The sequence below is a fragment of the Nyctereutes procyonoides genome, unplaced genomic scaffold, assembly GCF_905146905.1.
Source record: "Nyctereutes procyonoides isolate TBG_1078 unplaced genomic scaffold, NYPRO_anot_genome, whole genome shotgun sequence".
NCBI classification, from domain to species: Eukaryota; Metazoa; Chordata; class Mammalia; order Carnivora; family Canidae; genus Nyctereutes; species Nyctereutes procyonoides.
The window spans coordinates 16,146,922-16,172,936 of record NW_026575133.1 but is presented as its reverse complement, the minus strand read 5'-3'; the positions used below and the strand labels follow the sequence as shown (position 1 = coordinate 16,172,936).

Here is a 26,015-nt window from a genome sequence, read left to right as displayed (position 1 = left end):
GACTTCTATTGGAGCTACTGGAGGGGGGAAATGGCTGTGTTCAGCGGGTGTCATTAAGGGGGCCAGCAAAAATGGTGTTCATGAATAGAAACCCATACACAAGACAGCCGGGTTGGGAGATGGAGAACGAGAGACCCAGTCCTGATTCTGCTCTTGGAACCTTAGATTCCACTGTGTTTGAAGTTGCTTCTGCCCTGGAACCATTTGGTTACATGTGGCGATATATTCCCTTTTTGTGGCTTATGGCTACTTCTTTCAGGTTTCTGTCACTTTCATCCAGAAGATTCCTGACTATAATAGGGAGGAGAAGGAGTATATTCAGGAGGAAGTAACAGAAGAAGCAAAATATAGGATTAGTGAAGGGTTAGGGCTAACTTTGGAGATGAGAGGTAATGACCTTTAGTAGGGGCATGGGTCGGTCTATCCAATGGGAGTAGGAGCAAAGGAAGCTAGAATGTTCACTGAAAGACCTTAGGGATTAGACTAAGGAGGAAATGTGTCAGCAGGTAGTGGGAAACCACAGGGGGATTTAAAGCAGGGAGGAAACAGCACTAGTTTGGCACTCTGGAAGATAAACTGGCCAATAGTATTAGGAACATAAGAGGAGAAGAGGCAATAGAGACCACCCAAGAGGTTCCCTCTCTAAACAGTCTAAAGAGAGGGATGGAGAGGGATGGACTGTCATTTGGGAAGGAGTGAGCTTGCAGGGTCTTCCTGCTCTGGACAGTCCTGTGAGTACTAGGGGGAAGTCCAAGCAGCACTGCTGAGTGAAGGTTACAACATGGGGAGGGAGGCATATTTTTATTTTTATTATTACTGATTTTTAATTTTATAAAAATTACTGGGGGAAATATGGCAGTGGAAGAAAGATAATTTAAATGTATCCATTTGAGGGACACGTGGGTGGCTCAGTGGTTGAGCCTCTACCTTTGGCTCAGGGCGTGATCCTGGGGTTCTGGGACTGAGTCCCATATTGGGCTCCCTGGGAGGAGGCTGCTTCTCCCTCTGCCTGTGTCTCTGCCTCTCTGTGTCTCTCATGAATAAATAAATAAAATCTTTACCAAAAGAAAAAAAAAACCATATCCATTTGAAATTCATCAACCTAAAATAACTATTAATTAACCATTTGATTTTAGTCTTTGCCCCCCAGGCTATTTTTTAAAGCAATGATGATAATAATCAATATTTCAGCATTTATTGAAACCTTACTATTCAACAGACTCTGTTGTATTTTACATGTACTGACTCGTGTACCCTCATAATAATTTATGAGATACAGACTCTTGTCTTCCTTATTTTATAGATGGGGAAACTGAGGTATAATAAGTGGGTTTCCTGCCAAAAGTTAATAGCTAGAAACTGGCAGAGCCAGTGTGGCTGCAGAGGCTATCTCTCCTCTATGGAGGCATATGCCTCTTGATGCGTATGCAGGAATTTCATTTTGAATAATTAAACAAAATTGGGGATTGCTTTATCCAGTGAAGATAAGGCCCCAGTGAAATAAGGTTAGACATAAAATTTCCTCACCACGATACTTGCAGAATGCTGGAGGTAAGGGAGATTAAAGATTCATCTTTGCACAGTGTCATTGGTTCTGGCTAATGCCCCACAGTCTATGGTCAAAAATAAATCTTAAGGGACTCCTTAAAAACACCCCTCCCCCCCAAGACACCATTGGTACACTACAGTTTTTGTGTCTAAAAGACCAGACCAAGTGCCTTCAGGCCCATCTTAACTAGTGGGATCTGGTCAGGCTGGCTCACTGCTTTCTAGAACAACTAATTGTCTGCTCATCCAGAAAGGTTGTCTATCTGTGAGGCATAGTAGGAAAAAACAGATGCTAGAGGCACACCACTTATGTATAGCTGAATGACACCTAATAATAGTTGCTTATTTCTTAAAATGGGAGTAATAATCTCTGTCTCCTAGGGTTGTCATGAAGATGAAATAAGATAATGTATAGTAAGTGCTTAGAACAACGCCTGCTACCAAGGATCTATCGGTCAGAGTATACGCAGTAGTGTTTTTGTTACTAAAAGACAGAGTGTAGAATAATAGATCTTAAAATTCTGACTTTCCCAGAGCAGTATAATGTGGGGGGAGGGGACAAGGTAGGACCACTGATGCAGGACTGCCGATGTGTCTTACCAACTGTCTGTTTTTTCATTTGCTCTTAACAATCGACTTCTAAAGGAAGTGGTTCACTACCACACTTATTTCACAGAAGAAATGGAATTATAATACAGATAGCATGTGACGTTAACAATTTGTGTAATGAAAACTCATCAGTTTGTACTCTTCCCATCCCAGCACTAGTTAGTGAAAACTGGCTCTGGAACCTTTTGGCACAGTGCATTCAAAAGAGCGAGCCAAGGGCACATCCTATTTCTGTGCCTTTCTTATGTATATGACTATGGACAGTTTACTAAGCATAGGTATTCTCATCTGGAAAATGGGAATGTGATACTTTCTCCACAAGCTTCTTAAAGACTGAATTAGATAATGTGGGCAAAGTATAGTTAGGGTCAAACACACTTAGGGCAGCTGGTAGAGCTGTCACTCACAGATAACCCCAGATGCTGTGTTTAAATGTCTGACACAGGACCAAAATTCTATGTTTTGAGCAATGAGACTGTTGTCAAAGAGAAACACATATAAAGAAATCCAATGCTGTGCTTTGGTTTGGTAAAAGCACCAGGTCAGCCTTGAAGAGGTCATAGGACAAAGTCAATGAGTTAAGTGAATAGTAATAAATTTACTCACATAAAAAGAAATAAGATTTTTTTCTTAAATTCTCATTGTGGCATTATTCTAATCTCAGATCCTCAATCTGTTAAGTCTAAAGAATCTGCAGCAAATTCAATCATTTTATTCCTGAACGAATATGCACTTGATAAAAAGCTGAAGAATATCTTGGAGGTTAGGATTGCACTATATTAATTTCAGGTCAGGGCCTATGTTCAACGCTTGTAAAAACAGGCCAAGAAAGGGGGAACAACAGGGATAAACAGAGAAAAGCAAAAAAGGAAGAAAAGTGAAAATGTAAATGTTAAAGATACTGCAAGGTAAGACATACTTTTCAGTGCATAAAAATTGAGTATATTTTCAAGGACATCTTTCTTATAAGCCCTGAAAACTCTCCACTGTCGAATTTTTAGACATTGTAAAAAGAATAATTAAAATACAATAAAGTGTTTCTTTCTTTCTTTTTTTTTTTAAATTTTATTTATTCATGAGAGACACAGAGAAAAAGACAGAGGCAGAGACACAGACAGAGGAGAAGCAGGCCCATGCATGGAGCCTGATGTGGGACTCGATTCCGGGACTCCAGGATTACACCCTGGGTGGAAGGCAGGTGCCAAACCACTGAGTCACCCAGGGATCCCCCAATAAAGTATTTCTTGAGCAAAAGGACGGGGTGGGGGGAGCAAGAATTTTCAAAGATTAAAAAAAATCTAGTTGTAGCATATTTCTTTAAGATACATTTGTTTACTAAAAATATTTGTGTTTCCAAGGCTGATAATGGTCTTGCATTGGTATTTCTGGTATACCTTACTTTTGCAAATCATTTTGACAGTATATTTAAATTTTCTAGATGTTTCACCTGTCATTCTACCAAAGCAACAAAACCATGTTTAAAATGTAAAATGTGATAGCAATGATAGGTGGCAATTATTCCCCAGACTGACTCAGAGATAGCTGTAACAAAAATACAAGTATAAAATAAGAACGTATGAATAGTGCTAGCAAGGGCAGCTGCCTTTAATACTATCTGATTTGTTTATCTTATAGATCAGTTACCAAAGGCCTCTCACCAGCTCCTTGCTTAAACAAGTTACTACATGCATGCTGGAAGGATAAACAAGAATTCACTTTTTGAAGGAAACATTCAGATTTTTTTTTAATTAAAAAATTTTTAAAAAGTGATTTAAAACAGTGGGGGCACATACAGGTCGTGTGTGGGAGAGAGGAAATTGTTTGATATTAAGGTAATCATATGGGAAGAGATGTTAAAAAACGTTTTTAAAAAGCTGTTTTAGGGATCCCTGGGTGGCGCAGCGGTTTGGCGCCTGCCTTTGGCCCAGGGCGCGATCCTGGAGACCCGGGATCAAATCCCACATCGGGCTCCCGGTGCATGGAGCCTGCTTCTCCCTCTGCCTGTGTCTCTGCCTCTCTCTCTCTCTCTCTGTGACTATCATAAATAAATAAAAATTAAAAAAAAATTAAAAAGCTGTTTTAAAAGAAATGCTGTTTCTTTTCGTAAGCCTTTTGCCAGCACCTAATATGCAGTCAATGAGCGAGCATAACGCGTCCTCCAAATTTATGTCGGAGGAGATCTCAAATCATAACTTTGTTATATTCCTAGGAAATCCTTCAGATACTTTTAGAAATAAACATACCATTACTGATAAATTATTCATTCAGAGGTTAAAAAAAAAAAAGAATCATGAGGTCTTTTGTTTTCTGACTGAAATCTTGCAAAGTTCTATTTTCATTTTCACTGGCCGCCCGCTCTGTCTACTCTAAGAAGACTTCCCAGTCAGCTGTACAGGAAATAACATGCATATAACACACACAAATATACAAAGAGCAACATGTGAGCCGCTCAGTGCTGTTTGTGATGCTTTAAGACAAGCAGTTGTAATAATCACATTTTGTGAGAGTCAATGAAAAATTCATTTCTTTGGCCCCAGTCACCACATGAATGGCCATTTGTTTCATGACCATTTTCATTATTATCTGAATAGCACTTTATTCCAAACTCTCTCCACAGAGTCAGGAAATGAGTAGTTTGTCCCTAGCTAGTTCTCCATCTTCTGTCAAGACAGAAGAAAAATTACTTTCCAGGGAATTAGCGATATCTGTGTTTTGATGTCAAGTTTCCCCATTATAATTTCGAATGGGCCAATTTTCTCCTTTGCTTTCTTCCTCTTGGCAATATAGTATGGTTCCATAAAGAATTATTTATTTATTTATTTTGGTTGCATCTGCGGCTATCTCACTAAACTGGACATGTCCCCAGTACTTTTTGCATGTTTAGTTCCTTTCAGAGCTTATTTATGAATCTATAAATCATCTCCTGCATCTCTAAACCTTTGAAACACATTGGTTTTATAGCTACTTAAATGATATTTCCTATTGGTTGTTTTCCTCACACCCTTTTTAATGACTAGTAAGCATTCACTGGAGTTGCAGAATCTTCGAGAACTTCCTTGAGAATTAGGTATATTTTAGGAATTCCCCCAGGACTTTCTTCTTTCTATTTTTTTAGAGAGAGCACATGAGTAGGGGTAGGGGGAGAGAGCAAGGGAGAATCTTAAGCAGGTTCCACACCTTGGGTGCAGCCTGACGCAGGGCTTGACCTCACGACCCTGAGACCACGACCTGAGCCAAAATCAAGAGTCGGACACTTCACTGACTGAGCCACCCAGGTGCCCCTACTTAGCTCATTTTTATTTCCCTATCTGCTTTTGGTCTTACAGATAATCAGGTCGGTTCATACACAGACTTTGGTACTGATAGGACACAAGTTTCACCTGTCTTCACAACAGACTACTCAAAACAAATAAAATGACCCAAATGAGGGGACCATGGCATGCTATTTCTTTTTTTTTTTTTTAAGATTTTATTTATTTATTCATGAGAGAGACAGAGAGAGAAAGGCAGAGACACAGGCAGAGGGAGGAGCAGGCTCCATGCAGGGAGCTTGACATGGGACTCGATCCCAGGTCGTTCAATATACAAAATTAAAAACACTCTGAATTTAAAAAATGAAAAATAATCAGCAACCTTTCTTTTAAATAAATTCATTCCACGGTTTAGTATATTGTAGAATATTCTCAGTCATACAGAATCTATCATGAAACTCAATAAGCTTATGTCGTATGGAGGTAAACATCTACGCTGCACAAAGAGGATATTAATTTCTTTTAATTCATTTGTGAAGGTGACAGATGGGTGTGTGGTTCAATATTATACCTTGACTTAAATCAGACACAATTATTGACACATGATGTAGCTAGGCAGTTTTGGAAAGAGAATGTGAACTCTCTTCCTGAAAGAAAAATCTCACCAGTACTGGAAGGGAATGCCATGTGAATGGGAGGGACATAACAGACAAAGCAAAATCAGAGCATTAAATTAAAGACTTTGGTACATAAAAGCTGGCTCCGTTTCTCTAGAGACTGGTTTTTCAGGGAATAATAAAAACAATGAAGTGAAGAAGTTGATAAAATATTTTTGCCTTTTCCCAAGTCCAAAATAAATTGTATGTCACGTGGGATAGTAATTAGAAACTGAACAAAACCACCACCTGCATGTGGCTCCCCAGAGACTCAGTCAGGTTACAGCACTGATTAAGAGTATCTGGATACCTTGGCTGATACTAAGATCCCAGTTGAGCCTTATAAAAAATACAATCACCAATATGCACCAGAGGGCCTAAGCCTTGGCTCACCATAGCGAGGTGATGTCCACCTGGGGATTTTTATTTCTGTTCATACCCTCATCAGATCCCAAAAGGAAATGAGTCAGTCATTGACTGAGTCTGCCTACAAAGAGGACCCCAAGTAGATTTCAGCGGAGTAACTTAACTTCCCTCTGTAGGCTTATGAAGCAGGCACGTTAGTACGATTGCCCTACAGAAAGCCCAGTCAAAGGTTGCAGGAGTGTTTGTGCTTCACCCTCTCTAAATGACTTGCAAATTTATTCAAACACAATATGAGGAGATGCTTTATTTGTTGAAATAACTGTCTGCAGTGTCCTGCACAAAAGGGTGAGGTACATCAAGCAGAAACATGGGCAGAAATACATTGGTTTAGAAACTCATAAATCCTTATTTGAATCTGCCAACCTGAAAGCCATGCAGAGCCCGAACAAACTATTTTTCCTAAATGCTACATCTGATTAAGCCATACCATTAAATGACAGCTGAACTTTAACATTAATATGATATTATTTAAATAACCGCATGATTTTTTTTTACACTAAAAATGATGAATGATTTCTGGACAGCTCAATTGACATAAAGCAGAAGGACTCTTTAATGAGATTTGACAAAATGGAGACATATGCAGAATATTCGTTACAGCTCACATCGCAGGGGCCCTCCCAGGGAAGCAAAAGAGGACTTTTTTCCTTTTTTATTGTCTATAAGCACTGAAGCATTCCTTTCAATTGCCACTTCTGTGTGGATTTTGAGTGTTTCTAGATCATTTACATATTACTCTTAAGCAGAGAATTTGGTGGCTTATGGTTCTGAATTGGCACTGTGCCTGTAGGAAAAGCAGGGGCATGTGGAGTTAGGTCAGTGTTAGTTGGAGGTGTCGCAGGAACTCCAGGCTCGCTACTGATCAGCCTGATAGAGACCAAGTAACTATCCACTGCTTGTGCCATCCATCGCTAATGCAGCAAAAACACTTCTAACAAATTATTATATACAGATACCTGAGTAGAGATGATTTTCCTTACTCTAAAACAGTTGTCTCTACAGTATTAGTGCTAAAAGATTTCTTCTGTAAAATCCCAATTAAGCTATTCTAGAGGTGATTCTTGACATTCTTCATTCACATTTCCAGCTACAGTCCCAAACTGAAGGTTATGCTAGATGATAATCTTATTTGGTAGATACTGAATGTAAGAAAGTACCATGCTAGTAGATATGCTAAGTAAAAAATGGCTCTAATTTTCAGAACAATGAAAACATTTCTTACTTCCCCCTTGAAAAATACAGAATATAGTGTATTACCCAGGCATTCATTTATTTTCACTTACTTTCACAAATATCTTCCATCAGTCAAAGGTTAATTAACACACATAAAACACTGACATTTGTTTGCTCGCACATGTGAATTCAGATTCTTTAGATAATATTTAAATTTTAAAAATCATCTTTAAATATATGTAAAATTGAAATATTTCCCCAAACAGCGTCTCTTAAAGAAATAAAATGAAAACAAGGCAACAGAGAGAGAACACAGCTAATACCCGCAGGCCCGCATTCCTTCTATAAGAAGGAGGCTATCGAAATAGAAAATAAAATCGGTCTGTTCCTGCCATGGGGACTTCCTCGGGCTATGAAAAAAGACTTCATGTCTAACCCTAATTTTTTCCATAGCTTGAGGTAACCCCCCTAGCTCAAACCTTCTCTCTAATCTAAGCTACTCAGTATGTGTCTCTGTCCAAACAAGAGTTAATATCAGTGCTCTGTTATTTCAAAAGGGTCTTGACCCAGGGTACTAAGAGCAGAGGCTTGCATGCCTAGAATATGGCCAGTTGCAACTAGATGAAAACCATCGTTTCAAAAAAGGGAGAGAGAGGAAGATAGGTCCCTACCTTGCTCTTACCTTCGCAACATCCCTGTCAGAACCCTGGAGCTTTTCCCCAAGTTAGCATCTGTTTCCCGAAGCTAGGAGGAGAAAAGGAATGTTAAAACAAAACTTCATGCAGTTGGATCATTTTGCAAATGCACTGGCAAGCAGTAATTGTTCTTCATGGATGGAAATCCAATTAATAATAGATACTTAAATACATTAAAATACATCGTGACACCTACACAATCTCTGAAAATTCTTAGATTTAAGAAATTACATGTAAAAGATGATACCAGGAGCATTAAACTGGATACTTGAACTGGCTATAAAAGCATGTCTCTTAGGCTGACAACGCTGAATATACATCTCGTAATTAAAATCCAATTTTTAATGCGTGAAGTCCTAGATATATGAATGGAAATGAAGTAAACTGAGGGAGGATGAGACATCACTATCTTTACAGCTTTCACTCTGTAAGACTTGACATACTCCAAAGTCTGACCTCAGTTATAGAGCTAAATAAAATATCTACCTGGGGGCATTCAAGGCAGGGGAAAGAGTCAGCTTCTTTCTCCATTCCACTCTTTTTCTTCTCCCCTTACTCGACATCCCTCAACTACCCTTGCCATTTTTAGACACACTTACATCTATGTCATCACTACTGTCTATGGATGTGCTGAAGGCCTTTTGTTTTATGTCTTATCATTTACCGAATTTATGAAAAGAATTTTGTATCCCTTCTACTTACTCGTTCACGTGCACGCTGTATCTTTTCTCTGTCATGACTGAGGTTTTCCAACATCTCCTGGCCAATTTGCTCTATCGAAAAGGAAATTTGAGTGAGGAAGGGTGGCTTTTGGTGTAAGTGGAAACAAACTCTAGGAGTACCACGACGGCAGTGGCATAGAGTTCATGTTTAATAAGTGTACATTACATATCGGACACATAGTTCTTATACATGAAAAATATTTTTAAAGTATTTAATAAATTTACCTATATATCTTAGATATGATTAGATGGGATTTACAATTCAACCTATAGAACATAACCAACAAGGCAGTGATGATTGAGAGGTGATACAACTTGCCGAAGGCCACCTCAGCATATTTGTCATCTGCCAAGATGAAAAGCCCAGGTCCAATGGTCTTCCAATAATTTTATCATTACATAGGAATCTAGTCTCTGGTTTTGCAGGTTACAACTAATGTTAATGATTCTACTCTACCTCCCCCACTTTATTATTGCACTGCTTTGCATATGTAGGCAAACCTCCAGTTAGAACAATTTTGATTTTAATGTATTCGTCCCATATACAGTCCTCAGAATCTCAACTACTGCAGCTTATTGCTAGTGGAACTCTCTCTAGGCTTTTGCTCTCTTGGAGCAAGGGCTCAGTTAGTGTGTTCTTAGCTGCTGTGGATACTTGAGTCAGGATGAGGTGCACTTCACACATGGCTGAGGAAAGCTCAAGCTGCAGACAGAACTTCCATTTATACAGGAATAGGCAGGTTAGAACATTCATTAAAAAGCACACTGCTGAGTTCCGATGAGGTTTTCCTCTGCCGTGATCATCCCATTTGGTTGGCACTGGTCGGCTCTCCTTCTTTTACAAGACTCTAGGTATGTCCTAACCTGACAAATATTCAGCTGCCTTGAATTAATTTTTTTTTCAGACTCATTCTCCATCACCTGGGAGGTACCTTATTCTATAATAGAAGAATGACAAATCTGACACACTTGTAATACTGGCAACCTATCTGACTACCCGGTATCTACATTTCTTTTTTTTTTTTTCCTTTTGTATTGTCTCTTTACCTACAACCTATACAACAACTATCTCTGGCTTATAAATTTATTGCAACACTCAACAAGCATCTATTACAATGATAGCAAATAATTTAATGAAATCATAAGGAAGTCTCACCATGGTAGTTATTTGGCTCATGGATATATACCAACAAACTTTTCAGAGGGACATCCTAAAAACTGTGGAGCAGTGGTTAGGCCATATTGAGAGCTTAGATTGGGAACTCACACTGTGTGAGCCTAATCCTCAGTGCTGACGCTTACTGGCTGTGTGACGTTGCATATGTTACCTAGCTTCATTTTGCCTTAGTTCTTTACTTCTAAAATGGAAAGAAGATTATTCTATGTCAAGGGGCTGTGGTAAAGGTTAAATAATTCAGCTAGAATACTTAACACAGTGACTTGCCTATAGCAATAATAAGCATTTGTTGAATGATGATGAATGATATTAAGAACCAATGGACTGTCCCCCCCCCCATCCTAGGGAATTGGGCCCCCTCCCATCCTAGGTCTGCCACAACCCACTGGAACTGGGTATCACAAGATAAAAGATCTGTCCTACCTTTCTCACAAAATTGTTGCTATAGTCAAACAAAATTAATCTAAGTAAAAATGTTTTGAAAGCTATAGGCTACCATACAAATGCATGTAATTGCATAATACATGGGAATCAATGCACTTAGTAAAAAATCATATGTTGGGGACATGGCCAGTAAGGAAAATCAAGCCCCTGCATTCATGAACTTTTGTGCTAATAGTGAAGATTTGGCAGCCAAAAGGGCAAATGCTTTGTTTTTCATGGCATATCAGAAAAAGGACTGTATATTCCGTTCATGATAAAAAAATTCTAGTAATAAAAAATGCTCAAATGCAATAGCATAAATGTATTTTTGATACCTATATAAACTCCAAAAATTCTTTCCAGTGGAGTACCTCCCTAGTATAGTATCATCTCTCAGACAGATGTTAGCTTTTTATTAATTCTATTAAATATATTCTAAAGGTAATTTGGATAAGATATGTGGCTCCCAGTAGAGGCACCAAAAAAGTGGAAGATGATACCAATAATGAAGAAGGAAAAAACAACTAGAGTAGAATATTTCTTTTTTGCATATGAACTACAATATTCAATTTTATCACACTGTTAAGTATCACACTGACTTCCTTTAAGCAACATAATTAAGCAATCTTAATTCATTTTAGCTCAAAATCTCTAATATTTAGAGACACCATTAATACTCTATTTACTTCAGCAAAATACCACTTCTATATTATTTTCTCCTATCAAGATTAACAGCATTAAAATAAATAATTTTAAACAAATAGGAAATAGATTATCATTTTGCCTGTCACCAGCATCATGCTTCCAGTAAATGTTTGTGGAAGGAAGCAAGGAGAGATTGAAATAAAGTACATGAAAGGAGTAGATAAAGTGCATGAAAGGTTTGTGATCTGCTCTTGCTCTCAAATCATATCCAGTGTGGCACGGGAGAAGTCAACATTGGAATGCAGGTAACAGATCCACAATTCTAAAAGGTTTGCTAGGGGAAAAACTATTCTGAATGGATCCATAGTCTGCTACTGAAGGAATCAATAGAACAAGCAGTAAAGAGCTCAGGTCTTTCCAGGAGTTGTTAAATCACTCCCTCAATCTCCTTGTCTCTTGGGAAATATCTCAGCATCTGAAGTCCTAACGCATCTGGCAAGAGAAGAGATATTGCCAAGAGTGCACACTTCTTGGTCTTAATACGCAGATATCATCCATTTGTTGGAAACAGAATTCTTTTTTTCATTTCTTACTTGCTACCTTCAGTTTTAATGCCCCAATAAAGCAAACTCCAGGCCAAGCATATAAGAAATGCTCACACTCTTAGAATGAAAGGAAAAATTCATGCAAGTTCTGTATGTTTTTTTCATTATGTGTTCCCCTACTCCAATCAAAACAAGACAAAATTGGAAAGGATTATTTTTTTAAAACAGACTATCCTTAAAATAGTATTAGATATTTAGGGATAATTTTATTTAAAAAATTAGTAATACTTTTAGGTTTACTTTTTTTTGAATAATTTAACTGAAGATGTAAGCACACACCAAACTCCAATAAAGAAAAAACACAGTCTCGTAGGTCTAAACTAGTGTATGTGATACTCCCAGTCCAGAGTTTTTAGCTCTTTAAATACTCACAGTGCCTTTAGAATGGGAAACAGCCATGCTATCTCCACTGAAATAACTTGAGAAATCATAAATTTTATAAATACTGCACTTGTTGACTGTGAGGATCTTCTTGAGAGTAAGAAACAATGAAAAACATAAAAGAAAATCAAAACTGATGCCATATGCTGGAATTCTACATGTCAGTGTGAGCGTGACAAATGAATTCCTGGAAAGGAAAGTTCCTTCCTGCTCTTCTTCTATCCTTCCCACAGGGGTCCTGGGAATTATCCTGGGAGTACAGCATTCAAACTCACTGAGTTTTTGTTTTCACATTATCCAGAATGAATCATATCCTTGGTCTAAGGTCCTTTATTAAAGGGTTACAAACTGCAAAATGCATTTCGGCTAACATTTCCTCTCCTTTTCAATATATTTGGGGTGGGGTTGAGAGATATATACCAGGCATTCTACACTTTCCTGTGAAGAAGCAGGAAACTACAAATCCAGCAAAATACTTCCTGAAGGACAGGCCTGGCATCACAAAAGATAAGACTTAGTTTGATGAGCCTGTACCATGGAAAGCATCATTGCTCTTCATTCAAAATAATAATGTCACTTGAACCATCATAAAGCCAACATGGATGAACTTTAACAAATAATTATTGGGCTTGTATTTTGGAGATGAGTAGATTAAAATATTTTTCATAGGAAGGCAGAACTGACTGAGGCTCACATCACGTTATAATATAAACATGACCGAAAGGGAAGGAGCCTCAAATATGGTTAATCAGAAAACAATCCATTGGTAAATTCAAAATATCAAAAAAATTGTAGCCATTATGCTATAAATAGTACACTCACCAGAAAAAAAATTATTTTTCATCACACTTAAATTTAACTCTCTTATTAAGGATGTGGTTCCCAGCGAATTATTTTAAAAAGTGAAGACATCCAGTTGAGCCTTCTTTAATGAACTAAGTTTATTTTTTCTGGCACTCAAAACTTTATTAGCAATTTTAGTAACAGGTAAAGGGTATTCATAATTAACCAGCTATTGTGCATATAGTGACTTCACTGAAGTGCAAGACTGCATGGAAATACTGTAAAAGAGCTATTTTTTGAAGCATGTGCTTTCATATGCATGCTGCAGAACACTAACGTGACAATTAAAAAATACAAGGTAATATTTCCTAATAACCTGAAGTACTGAATTTTGGACCTGACTTCAGAACTTCTGGCCACCAAATCTAATAAAAGTATTGCTTTCGGAAAGCAAAGATAGTCACACATAGCCTTCCCAGGAGGGAGTAGCTCATGGAGTGGTTGGTTAAGCCATTCTTTGGCATCTAGCACACCTTCTCAGACAGTGATTCTGGTATCATGCCCTGAGAGGTGGTAGGTCAACCACAGTATTTTTTTTTAATATTTTATTTATTTATTCATGAGAGACAGAGAGGGCAGAGGGAGAAGCAGGCTCCATGCATGGAGCCCGACATGGGACTTGATCCTGCGTCTCCAGGATCACGCCCTGGGCCGAAGTCAGTGCCAAACCACTGAGCCACCCGGGCTGCCCGGTTACCCACAGTATTGATGTTACTCAGATATGAGGAGTCTTTTGAATTCCTGACGCCTAGAAAAGTAACAATGGAAAAGATAGTTCTTTCACCAACTTTCATTATTTGACAATTCAAGACACGTGAGGAACTTTTGCTTTCAATTAGGATGTAGAAAGATGTAAATGACTCTCCTAGAAACAAGAAAAACTTGTGTGGGAGAAGTGTGATGTGTGCAAGGAAGCTCTGATAGATTTTAGAGAGAAACTAGTACCTCATGTGTGAGCAAGGAGCTATGGCAATGTTCATACCTAGGGTGAATGCCTCAGTTAATCACAGGGCTGCCATTCAGAGACTTCTCAAGGATGAGGAGAATACCTTATAAAAATGTAGGTGTACAGGACAGAATGAAATCTGGATGAGCTATAAACATAAAAATAAATTGCTTGGTCTGGTAATTCTCCTTCAATCTCCAAATTTGCCAAGGAAGAGGCAGTAGAGAAGGGGTTGGTGAGTAAAAAGAAAAATCACACATTCTTACATATTCTTGTGGTGCTTATATTTTGAGACACTGGGAAAGTTAAGCCCAAATATGAACCCAAATTATGGAAAACTACAGACCAATTCACTCCAGATCAAGTATTGATAATATTAAAAAAAAAAAAAAAGCAGCCAAGACACAGGTTGAGGATGCACTCACCCCAATAAATCCAATCTAATTAGAGATTCAGCTTTTTGGAACGAATCTCATCACACCCTTAATCAAATATAAGATAAAGTGCTCTCAGAGAAAAATAAATTTAGACACTACTGTTCTTTTTCACTGTGTCTAGAATACTACACACATTCCATGGCATGCAAAAAAATAGAGGGGGAAGGAGAATAAAAAAGTGAAAACACAGCCTATGTAAGTAGACTAACAGATGGCTTATTTATTAGAGTTAGCAGATAAAGATTTGAAAACAAGTATCATACTGGTGTTAAAAAATTTCTTGGGGGCAGCCTGGGTGGCTCAGCGGTTTAGCGCTGCCTTCAGCTCAGGGCGTGATCTTGGAGACCCCACATCGAGTCCCACCTCAGGCTCCCTGCATGGAGCCTGCTGCTCCCTCTGCTTGTCTCTGCCTCTCTCTCTCTCTTTCTCTCTCTACCTCTTTCTCATGAATAAATAAATAAAATCTTAAAAAAAAAAGTTTCTTGGAAAAGGTAAGCATAATAGGCGAAGAGAGGGGTTTTTTAGGAAAGAAGTGGAAACTCTAAAAAGGAACCAGGGCAGCCCTGGTGGTGCAGTGGTTTAGTGCCGCCTGCAACCCAGGGTGTGATCCTGGACACCAGGGATCGAGTCCCATGCTGGGCTCCCTACATAGAGTCTGCTTCTCCCTCTGCCTGTGTCTCTGCCTCTCTTTCTCTCTCTGTGTCTCCCATGAATAAATTAATAAAATCTTAAAAAGATAAAATAAAAAGGAACCAAATAAAATTTGAGAATGAAAAAATACAGCTTCTGAAACCAGTTTTCTGGATGGACCCAAGAGAGTATCATTTACTACACAAGAAAGAATACTTGAACTTGAAGATGGGTTAATAGAAATTATCTAAAGGAGGAAATGAAGTCTGAAAAAAAAAAAAGGACAGAGCATTAACAATAACAAAAGATAATAACAAGTGGTCTTAAACACATATAATTAGATTCCCAGAAAATGAGATTCCCAGAGACAAACAACAGGATAGAAGAAATAAGTCAAAACTTTTCAAACTTTATTTTAAAAAAGTCAATCCATAGATCAAAGTAGTTCAAGCAAGATAAATCTTGCTGAGCAATCTCTGAGCAAGATAAATACAAAGACAACCACACCTTGTCACATCATCATCAAATTTCTAGAAACTAAAGATAAATAAAAAATCTTATAAGCAGCCAGAGGGGAGAAAACAACATGTATTAATGATAAGTATGAGGGTTGAATCTTCATCAGAAAACAATGCAAGAAGATATTGAAGCAACATCCCAAAGTGGGGGGGGGGGAGGCAGGGGGGTAGGGCAGTCATCTTACTCTTCTGTAATCAGTGAGAATGTCCTTTAAAAGTAAGGTTAAGGGGTGCCTGAGTGGTGCAGTCAGTTAAGTGTCTGCCTTTGACTCAGGTCATGATCCCGGGGTCAATCGAGTCCCACACTGGGTTCCCTACTCAGTGGGGATCCTGCTTCTCCTTCTCCCTTTGTCCCCACCGCTCATGCTCTCTCTTTCTCTCACTCTCTCGCTCTCTATCTCAAATAAATAAAATCTATGAAAAAAAAAAGGTTAAATAAAGATAATTATAGATAATTTAAAACTGGGAGAATCATCCAGAAGAACTGAACTACAAGAAGTGTTAAAGGAAATTCTTCAGGCTGAAGGGAAATGATAATGGATGGAAATCTGGATCTACAGAACTCAGATCCAAATAAAGTAAAAATAACAATATATATAGAATTAAATATATGAAAACCAGAGCACAAAGGATGAAGAGTAGGTAAACAGGAGTATACTGTTGACTGGTTTTGAAGTTATATGTGAAGCATACTGATAAATTAGCAATGAAAACTGTAATCCCTGAGCTTCTCTGTTCAATATGGTACCCACTAGCCACATGGAACTATTTATATATTAAAATTAAATTTAAAATTCAGTTCCTCTCTAGCACTAGTCACATTTCCAGTGCTTAGTAACCACATGTGGCTAATGGTTATTATGCTAGAGAAGACAAATATCTCTAGAAGAGTGTTCCAGATCCCCCTGTATTTAGGACTCCCTTAAAAGAAAATAAAAGAAGTGGTCATTTGAGCTTTAATTTAGGTAAAGCACTTCCCTTCTCTGGGCCTCAGTTTCCTTAAAGGCAAAATGACCGTCTTGGGCTCGGTATTCTTCAGTGCTCCTTGTGGCTGTGAAATATCAGAATTCAATGACTCTGTAGAATCTTAATGCCTCTTTTTCTCTATAGAACATGTAAACAAACTGAAGCTCAAGGCCCAAATCAGGCCCACAGATGTATTTCCATCCCCAGGGCACACCTCCCACTTTGGCAATATTAAGAAAGAAAGAAAAGAAAGAAAGAAAGAAAGAAAGAAAGAAAAGAAAGAAAGAAAAGAAAGAAAGAAAAGAAAGAAAAGAAAAGAAAAGAAAAGAAAAGAAAAGAAAAGAAAAAGAAAAGAGAAAAAAGAAAAGAAAAGAAAGAAAGAAAAAGAAAACATGAAACAATTCGAACTTGAATGCTTTTAAGCAAGTCATACACTCTCCAGATTGCCCAAGTCTGTTAACAGTGGACTGCTTCATACAGTAGCCTGCTGGGCCTCTGAGGACATTCGAATTTACTATGTAGTATAAAATATTTACAAACACTTGGATGATGACATTATTACAGAAAACTATACATTCATATAAACTGAAGGTAAACTTATGCATTCATAGACATACAGCAAAAGATGTACATGGCCTAGCTTTCTTTTTCTTTTCCTTTCTTAGCAATTATGATTTAAGATTATCTCCTTAGCAGGTGAGTATATTTTCTACTTTGCTTTAAGATGATCCAATCTATCATTAAGCAATTAAAAAATCATCAGCACTACTTTCATTGAAGTCATAGTAGCGGAACCTCCCCTTAGTTACCTGGTTTGCTGCAGATATTAACAAACACTATTCCCAGAGCCCTTAGACATCAGTCAGTGAAGCTGTGCCACCAATAATGATGCTCTGGAATGAGCAGGTACTGGGTAAACTGAACTTGTTAAACAAAAGGAGCCATGTTAATTACAGCTTCATTCAAAAACGAGAATGAATCTGTTCTATTCTATGAAACAAGACCAGAGCAGCAGGAAGGACATAACCTTTTCACAATTCAATAAAGAATGTAAAAGCCAGGAGATGAAGCAGCAGAAAACCTGAATGGGCAAAATTGTCAAAACACATTCCAAAGGCTCACTTGTGGAATTTGCCAAACATGTATTTACTTAGCAGACAAGAGAGACCTGTTCAGCATCAGCCAGATCTCTAGGTTGAATGAATTACTTAAAGAAAACCCCAAAAGTGCTGTAAACTATGACAAGTGACTAGAAAGTAATTAGAAAGCCTTTTTAGAAATCATTATGGGCAGAGTTAATCACTATCTATACCCTTTGTGAACTACACATGCTTCTATCACTGAATGTATAACATTCTAATTATCCGCTTATTCAGAAGTCACTACTGGGTACACTGCAGAGCTTGTGTGGCCAGCAAATATATTTTGCTTTTAGGGAACACTGTTTAAGCACTTCTGAACGGGTTGGCGACAAAACATTTTTTTTAAACAGGAGATTTCATATAAAACGCTGGCCTTCTAGTTTCTTTTGAAATTTGGAATACATGGCAACACGGAGTCCCCACTCCCAAATGGTCAACTGGCTGGGACTGAGATACGGCTACCCCATGTAGAAGAGCTGGGTACCATGGAGCTTGCCACCTTCCCATCTGACCTGTTTCACTCATTTATGTTCCAACTTTGCTGCTATGGAATCTGAGTTTGTGACTCCTTGCTTATATATTCTTTCTTCCCCATTAGATTATAACCTTCTCTAAAGATGAGGCCATTTCTTATTCCTCTTAGTCTCTCCAGCATTTTCAGAGGCAATGCCTGACATATATGCAGGTGCGCAGAAAATTTTTGTTTGTGGGAGCCACTGAGCTTGAAAATACAGCTGCCTTCTATAAATCTATAGTAATAGATATACAGATTTTTAGAAGTATGAGCCTTAAAAGTAACGGCACAGATGAACAAACGAGAGTACAGGGATTTGGGGGTGGAGATCATCCAGGTCATATCGCTAATTATCAACAAAGCTGCAATTGTGACCCAAGCCTCCTGAGTCTTATGTCACTGATCTTTGCAGCACTAAATAAATAAATAAATAAATAACAAATAAATAAATAAATAATAATAAATTTAAAGTGTCCAGTCTAAAATGCATTACAACGTGGGGGATAAGGAATTGTAATACTTTGGTATACTTTTAAACTGTCAGTGTCTCTGGCTGATGTATGGAATTTTCTTCTTTTTTAAAGATTTTATTTATTTATTCATGAGAGACAGAGAGAGAGAGAGCGAGAGAGGCAGAGACACAGGCAGAGGGAGAAGCAGGCTCCATGCAGGGAGCCTGACGTGGGACTCGATCCCAGGTCTCCAGGGTCATGCCCTTGGCTGAAGGCAGCGCTAATCCGCTGAGCCACCGGGGCTGCCCTGATCCTGGGATTTAAAAAAGAAAAGTAAAAAATTAAAATGTCAGTGCCCAAGAAAGGCCTTTCCAATAGCTTGGGCAAGAGTGGGACAGGAGATAGTCTCTACATTTCTTGAACATCATTCCCACATAAGAACCATAGCACTCAACAGGGAAATGTGCTGTGATTTCATGGTCTTGACTGAAATAACTTTCTATTCTTTGCAAATTATACAAACAGCAAAAATGTATTATAATTATCCAAACCTTTTGGCTTCAGTATATTCTTTTTTTTTTTTTTTAAATAAGGGGCCAATTCTCATACAGAATTGTAAAATGTCCATCCCATTCACCCCTTTCTCTTCTCTCTATTCACATTGGCCAAGTGAATTGGTTACTCTTAACAAATGAACCTCGGAGGTGGAAAATTTAATATATTTAAATTGTTCATTCTTGCTGTGAAAAGCAGGTAATTGGGAGATGACATTCCAATCCCCCCTGCCCCCCTCACACCCACACAAGTACACATTTATGGAATAAAACATATTTACTTGGCTTCAGACCTATGTTCAGAAAGAGAACACTTCACTCACTGTTCTGGAATGGACTCAGGAGCAGATAAAATCACAGAAGCTCAATCGTCATATGTGAATGAAAGATACTAGAATTTTTGGCTCTGCCATTCCTTTTCTTGATATATATTTTTTTCCTGGTCTTAATTTTATCCTTAGTTTGAATTGAAGCTAAAAGGGAAAGATGGCCTGAATGACGGAATCACTTCTCTCCTGATTTGGGTATGTGGCAGCAGATTCATGTTAATATATAAATATACACATAATAGACAAGCATAGTTTTGATGTTCAGATTAAACACTAACAATTACTTAAGTCACACCAATTTGAAATATGAACTGGCTTCTCTCACTTAGCTTAATGATTCCAAGTTTCATTCATGTTGTGGCAGGTATCATTTATTTTCATGGTTAACTATTACTCCATTGTACAGATAAACCACATTTTTTTTTACCCAATCATCCACTGACGGATATTTGCGATATTTCTACCTTTTGGCTATTGTGAATAGCACTGCTATGAACACTCATGTACAGCATTTCTATGACTATCTGTTCTGGGTATATGCCTAGGAGAGGAATTGCTGGACCATATGGTAATTCTGTTTAACCTTTTAAGGAACCCAAAACTGTTTTCAACAGTGGCTATACCATTTCATCCTCAAACTAGCAATGCATGAGGGCTCCAAATTCTCCTTGGCCACACTTACTACATTTGATTTTTAAAACTTATAGCCTTCACATCTCATTGTAGTTTTGATTTGTACTTTCCTAATGACTAATGATGTTGAGTGTCTTTTCATGTGCTTGTTGGCCATTTGTGGATCTTTTTTAGAGAAAAGTCTACTCAAATCCTCTGTCCATTTTTAAGCTGGCTTGTCTTTTGGTTGTGGAAGTTATAAGAGCATTTTATATATTCTGGATACTAGACCCTTATCAGATATGTGATGTGTAAATATATTCATTCTCTCATTGTGTAGGTGTCTTTTCACTCTGATAGTCTTTTGATGTTCAAAAGTTTTAAACTTAAGTACAATTTATCTATTTTCTGTTGTTGTTGTCGCTTGTGTTTTTGGTGTCGTATCTAGGAATCCATTGCCAAATCCAGGCCATAAAGATTTACCCATATGTGTTCTTCTAAGAATTTCATAGTTTTGGTTTTCACACTTAGGTCTTTGATACACTTTGATTTAATTTTTTAAATTTCTGGTATGAGGTAGGAGGCTGCACAGTTATTTTTGATTCACAGAAAATATTCAGAATTCACCTGGAAAAAGTTATCTTCTTATATATCTTACATCTAATTTATACCCTAACTTAAAAGCCTGAACCGATGTTTTCATTGATTTATAAATTAAAATGTTATATTTTGTACAATATTTCTTCACATCTTGACCCTTCTGAACACACTGAAAGCAGACACATAGGTTAAAGTAGGAGGAGAGAGCATGAATATATCAGATAAATGAAAAAAGAAAGTTACTAAATCTGAAGTAGCACAGGACAATAGGTACAGGCAGAGACAAGGCCTTGAACATTAATGCTGGTGAATTTTAGCATTAAGAAAAACAAAGTTTTTATCAAAACCCCCTGATCAACATTCAAGAAATATCAGGTTGGAAATCATGTTGGAAATTTATGGGGAAAAACAAAGCAAGTGAGACGACTGGCATTAAAGGAGGCTTAGAAATTAAAGAAACGATTAAGGTTTGGAAATACAACTTCAGAGGGATAAAATCAGTTTCTTTTAATTTTCAACAAAGTGTCATTTCTGCTACCCACATATCTAGTCCTGAGAGCAAAGTCAACAAACATGCCATATGGCTGCCACTCTTTGATACCAAACACCTGGAAGATATTAATCAATCACATTGCCCCTGAACATGCCTTATAACTACCTCTCTCTTCGCAACGCTCCAGGCAATCAACTCCAATTGATCAGAGTGGGCACAGGGGATAAGACCTACTTGCTATCCTGGATCTATAGCATTGGGGTCTTTTTTCAATTGACAACAGAGAATACCCACTTTTCAGCTTTCAACTAGTGCTCTCATTCTTAAATTTTCTGCCATTTATTTCTTTCAAAAGCCTGAGGATGATGACTATAATTTAAAGGGGATGGTCAAAGGCAATCTGGTAGTGTGCGTCTCTGTTTCTGGACTAGACATGTTTATGGAACTTTTAATAAACAGAATTGTGTTTAGACCTCATTCTAGGCTGACTAAATTAGAATCCTTGGAAATGGGGTTCAAAATATATTATTAAAAATTTCTAGAAGTCACGTTTAACTCTTTGTTAAGGCCAGGCAGCTCTTATTCTTCAACATTCTCTAGTGCTACATATCTGGCTCCAATATAGAATTTACCCCTTCAACTTTGCGTCTTTGATACTCATGAGATTTACTTAAGAAATTATGAAACAAGAGATATTTCTACGCTATTTTAGTTAAACTGATTTCAAGAATAGGATTCATTGCATTTCTTGGTTTGTTTTAAAGACCACCCCCACACTTCCTCTCCTTTCTGATTAATTTTTTTTTAACGGTACAGGAAATAATTCATTTTGTACTATGGAAAATATAAGCTATGTAATCCAACATACTTTCTTCTTTGGCCTGAATCCTAGGAAGCTCTGCGTGAGTTTAACCCTTAATTGTTAGAGCATTGCTCTAGGATTTCTTCATAGAATGAACTCCTCCTCTTGCTCTCCACCCCTACCCAAATCTTCCCTTTAATTCTTGGCTTCTATCTTCTCCCTTGGGTTAATTTTTTCTGCTCTTGGTATACTTGCCTGATCTTTTATGGTAAGACTCTTTTTGTGTGTGTGTGAAAGAAGGTGGGTCAGAGATCAATCATAAACACATCTACGCCATATTGTTAACACAAATTCCTGGACCCCACACCCATAGTTTCTAACTCAGTAGGTCTGGAGTGGGGCCCAAGAAGTTGCTTTCCAACAAGTCCCCAGATGCTGCTGGTTCCCTAGAGCTATGCTTTGAGAACAACGATTCTAGAGTAGAAATCTGCAAGGGCCCTTCAGCCAATCTAGCTCATGGCCCGTTTTTGTAAATAAAGTTTAACTGAAACATATACAAACACACAGAAGTAATCCAGAGCAATCTATAGATGACTCTAAAACCTAAGGGGGAGAATTTATACTATATCATGAAACAGCCAAAAAGATAGATACATTTTATTCCTGAATAACTCCAAAGCAGAAAGGCCCTGCACTTTAGATGCTGATATTTAGAGAGATAGAAATTAATGAAACTCAAGATAAGGTAATCAGTGAACAAAAAGAGGATGGATGGTTTTATAGTATATTCTAGCAGAGTTTTAAGGTAATGTGACCTTAGTATTATTTCTCAATTTGAGATGTATAGCTGATAAAATATCCAAACTGAGCTTAAATTATTGTCTTCCTAAAAAAATAAAAGATATATGAGGGAGCTAAAGATTCCCTAATATTTATGCTATCCTTCTGACATTAAAGAAAAGGCTAAATAAATATGGATTTGGATAATCTAACTCATCAGATGGTAACTGCTGGTCAATGTCAGGTGAAGAAGAGTTGAGAATCATTCAATTTTGTAAACTGAAATATCAGTTTGACCTTAGAAGGACAGTACATAACGAAGCGTGCAGAGACTTCTTTTAGTAAAACTCCTTAAAAAATAGTTTTACTATTGTTTGCCTTTCTTAGCAAGCACTGTGACACTGGGAGTTTCTAAAATACGGAATAAAACAAAGCCACTATTGTTTTTAAATACAATAGAGAATTTATTAGGCTTCATCGGCAAGGCTGTATATTGAACTTATTAGCATAATTCTAAGTAGATTTTTAAATTATATCTCAATAGGCTCTGTTAGGGAACCACTAAAATTGAGTCCTTTACCAAACTTCCATGTAAGAGTATTAACAAGTTGAGATAGGATTTTTTTTGGGGGAAAAAGGCATGCAGGTTTAAACCCTTGGTGATGAAAAATGACTTCATTCATTCAATATATACCCAACAAAAGTTTATTGCTTACAGGCTGTGTGTAAAATACTGCAATGAATGTTTCCCTCTAGGGAAAGTTTTTTATTTTGGGCTACTATTTATTGACTGCTTCGTTATATGCCAGACACTGTGCTAAGCACCTGACAGATACTGCATTTAATCTTCACAACCACCATATGAAGTAGATTATTATTAACCCCTTCTACAGACAAGGAATCTGAAGCTCAGAGAGGTTACATAATTTGCCCAAGGTTCAAATCAGCATTCAAAACTCATGTCTGCACATCCAGCAACTGCTTAATAAGAATTAACCCTTTTGAAACTAGACTTGGAAAAAAACAAACCAAACCAAACTAAACCACAAAAACCATGTCTGATTGATCCCTAAGTTGATGGTTGTGGCCACTGGCATACATGTGCTTTCACCACCCCATAAAAGGCCAACATCACAGGCATTATGGCCTCACAATATGGAGCAGCACTTTGGACAAACAGAACAAAAAGGGAAGCTAGACATTTTATGGCTTCCTGAATGTCATAAATCAATTACAAGGATGAGAATATAAGGACAAATGAAAAAAATTAAAAATGACTCCTACTTGAAAGGAAGAAAAGCAAGATGGGTTTTCTAAGGCTCAAGAACCTCACATATGGTATAGTTCCCAGCTGGCTTCTTTTTCCAGCTCTTCTTTCCCCCACCACTTCAGGGTTTCCAGCTCCTCTCCAGGACCGTGTGCATTTTGTTCTTGGTGAGACGTGCAGTGACTGCATACGCACTGAGACAACAGTGACTGTTGATGTAAAGAACATGCATTTCTGAGGACTGGATTATCTCTCTGGTCTGTTTCCACCACCAGTCTACCTGCACTGCCTTGTGAATATCTTCACAGTGTTACTCATGAGGGTGGTAGGCTTTGGTTTCACTGAGCATTGTCTAACTCAAGTTCAGACACTGCACTAAGTAAGCACCAGCTCAACCATACTTCCAAGCCCCTTCATATCAGCTTTGATTCACAGAGTTGGTGGGTTTTTTTTCTACCTGAACCAAGTAAATATCCATCAGTATACAATTACCCACATTCTACTACACTCCATGGTAAATGTCCTTCTGGGAGTTGTAGCAATTTCTCAATAGTCAAAAAGCAAAGAACTGTGCTCCTTTTCCATTCCTGGCTGAGGCCAGGGTTCAAAGGTTTTAGGAAAAATTTGAGTAATAACCCTATTGCTAAAAATTTTCCTGTAATAAAGCAGGAATGGAGAAACTAGACCTTCCCAACTTTCTTTTCTTTCTTGGAGGAACCATTCTTGGAAGTGGAAGTCCAAAGTCCATCTATTTATTTATTTATTTATTCATTCATTCATTCATTTATTTATTTTTGATATAAATCTGCTTTCAAACAATTTTAAAGATTATTATTGTTACTACTATTATCGTATTTATTTTTTAAAGATTTTATTTATTTATTAGAGAGAGAGAGAGAGAGTGAGAGAGCACAAGGAGGGCTAGTGGCAGGTGGCAGAGGGAGAAGCAGATTCCTGGCAGAGCAAGGAGCCAATGCAGGGGTCAATCCCAGGACCCTGGGATTGTGACCTGAGCTGAAGGTAGATGCTTAATCGACCAAGCCACCCAGATACCCCAACTACTATTATTATTTAATATAGACATTTATTTCATCAAAAAGAAACGGATTATTAACTACTAAAGTCGCCAAAAGAGGATGCCAATGTCTTTTCTACTCAATTTAGACAGAGATACTACAAACTATTTTGTATGATTATAATTTCATCTGAAAACTTAAGCATAAAAGAAACTCTGAAGTCAGAGCTGCTCTCCTATGTCGACCTTCTAGCGCTAAGGAGGACTTCATCCCAAATATAGCTGAGCACAACAGACTAACTGGCCTTGAATGTTGCTTCAGCCACAGAGCAGTACTTAAAATTATGTTCAGTATGAAGAGAAGAAACACGGGTTAGAAAGTCAAGCTTAGCGGAAACCCAAGAAAATATCTTCTATGTATTTAGTGTAAGCCAAACTTCAGGATATAGTAAGGGCTATGTTCAGTTTTGGAAATCTTCACTGGGAGGACATATTTAATGTGATGGCAGATGGCTTTTCCTTTTGTAGCCATATTTGAATTTACAGAGACAATATTTGAAGAGGATTATAAGAGCATCTAAAACCTCTTCTAGCAGAGATTGTATCTTGTATATCTTCCTCCCTCCTCTGTGTATAGCATGTTGCAGAGCCCATAGTAGGCACTAAATAAATATTATACATGATGTCATGTAATAAGCCACACTTCAGATTGTCCCTATCAATCCAGTTTTGGGGACTGATATACCTTGAGAACCCAGATGACGCCTAAGCATAACGAAACTTCTTTTCTTTTCCACACAAACA

The 26,015-nt window shown here is 37.7% G+C and overlaps 1 protein-coding gene across 6 annotated transcripts in view; it reads right to left on the bottom strand.

Moving 5' to 3' along the window:
• VTI1A (vesicle transport through interaction with t-SNAREs 1A) overlaps positions 1-26,015 on the bottom strand; it is a 361,282-nt gene that overhangs the window by 143,503 nt on the left and 191,764 nt on the right. For 4 of the 6 annotated variants that reach the window (XM_055345977.1, XM_055345978.1, XM_055345976.1 and 1 more), the window contains exons 6-7: positions 9,061-9,131; positions 8,346-8,407 (exon numbers count right to left, since the gene is read on the bottom strand). In XM_055345977.1, coding sequence (XP_055201952.1) covers positions 8,346-8,407; positions 9,061-9,131 — 133 coding nt within the window. Of the gene's footprint in view, positions 1-8,334; positions 8,408-9,060; positions 9,132-26,015 lie in introns of all 6 variants that reach the window. The other 2 variants (XM_055345981.1, XM_055345979.1) reach the window with 1 other exon arrangement.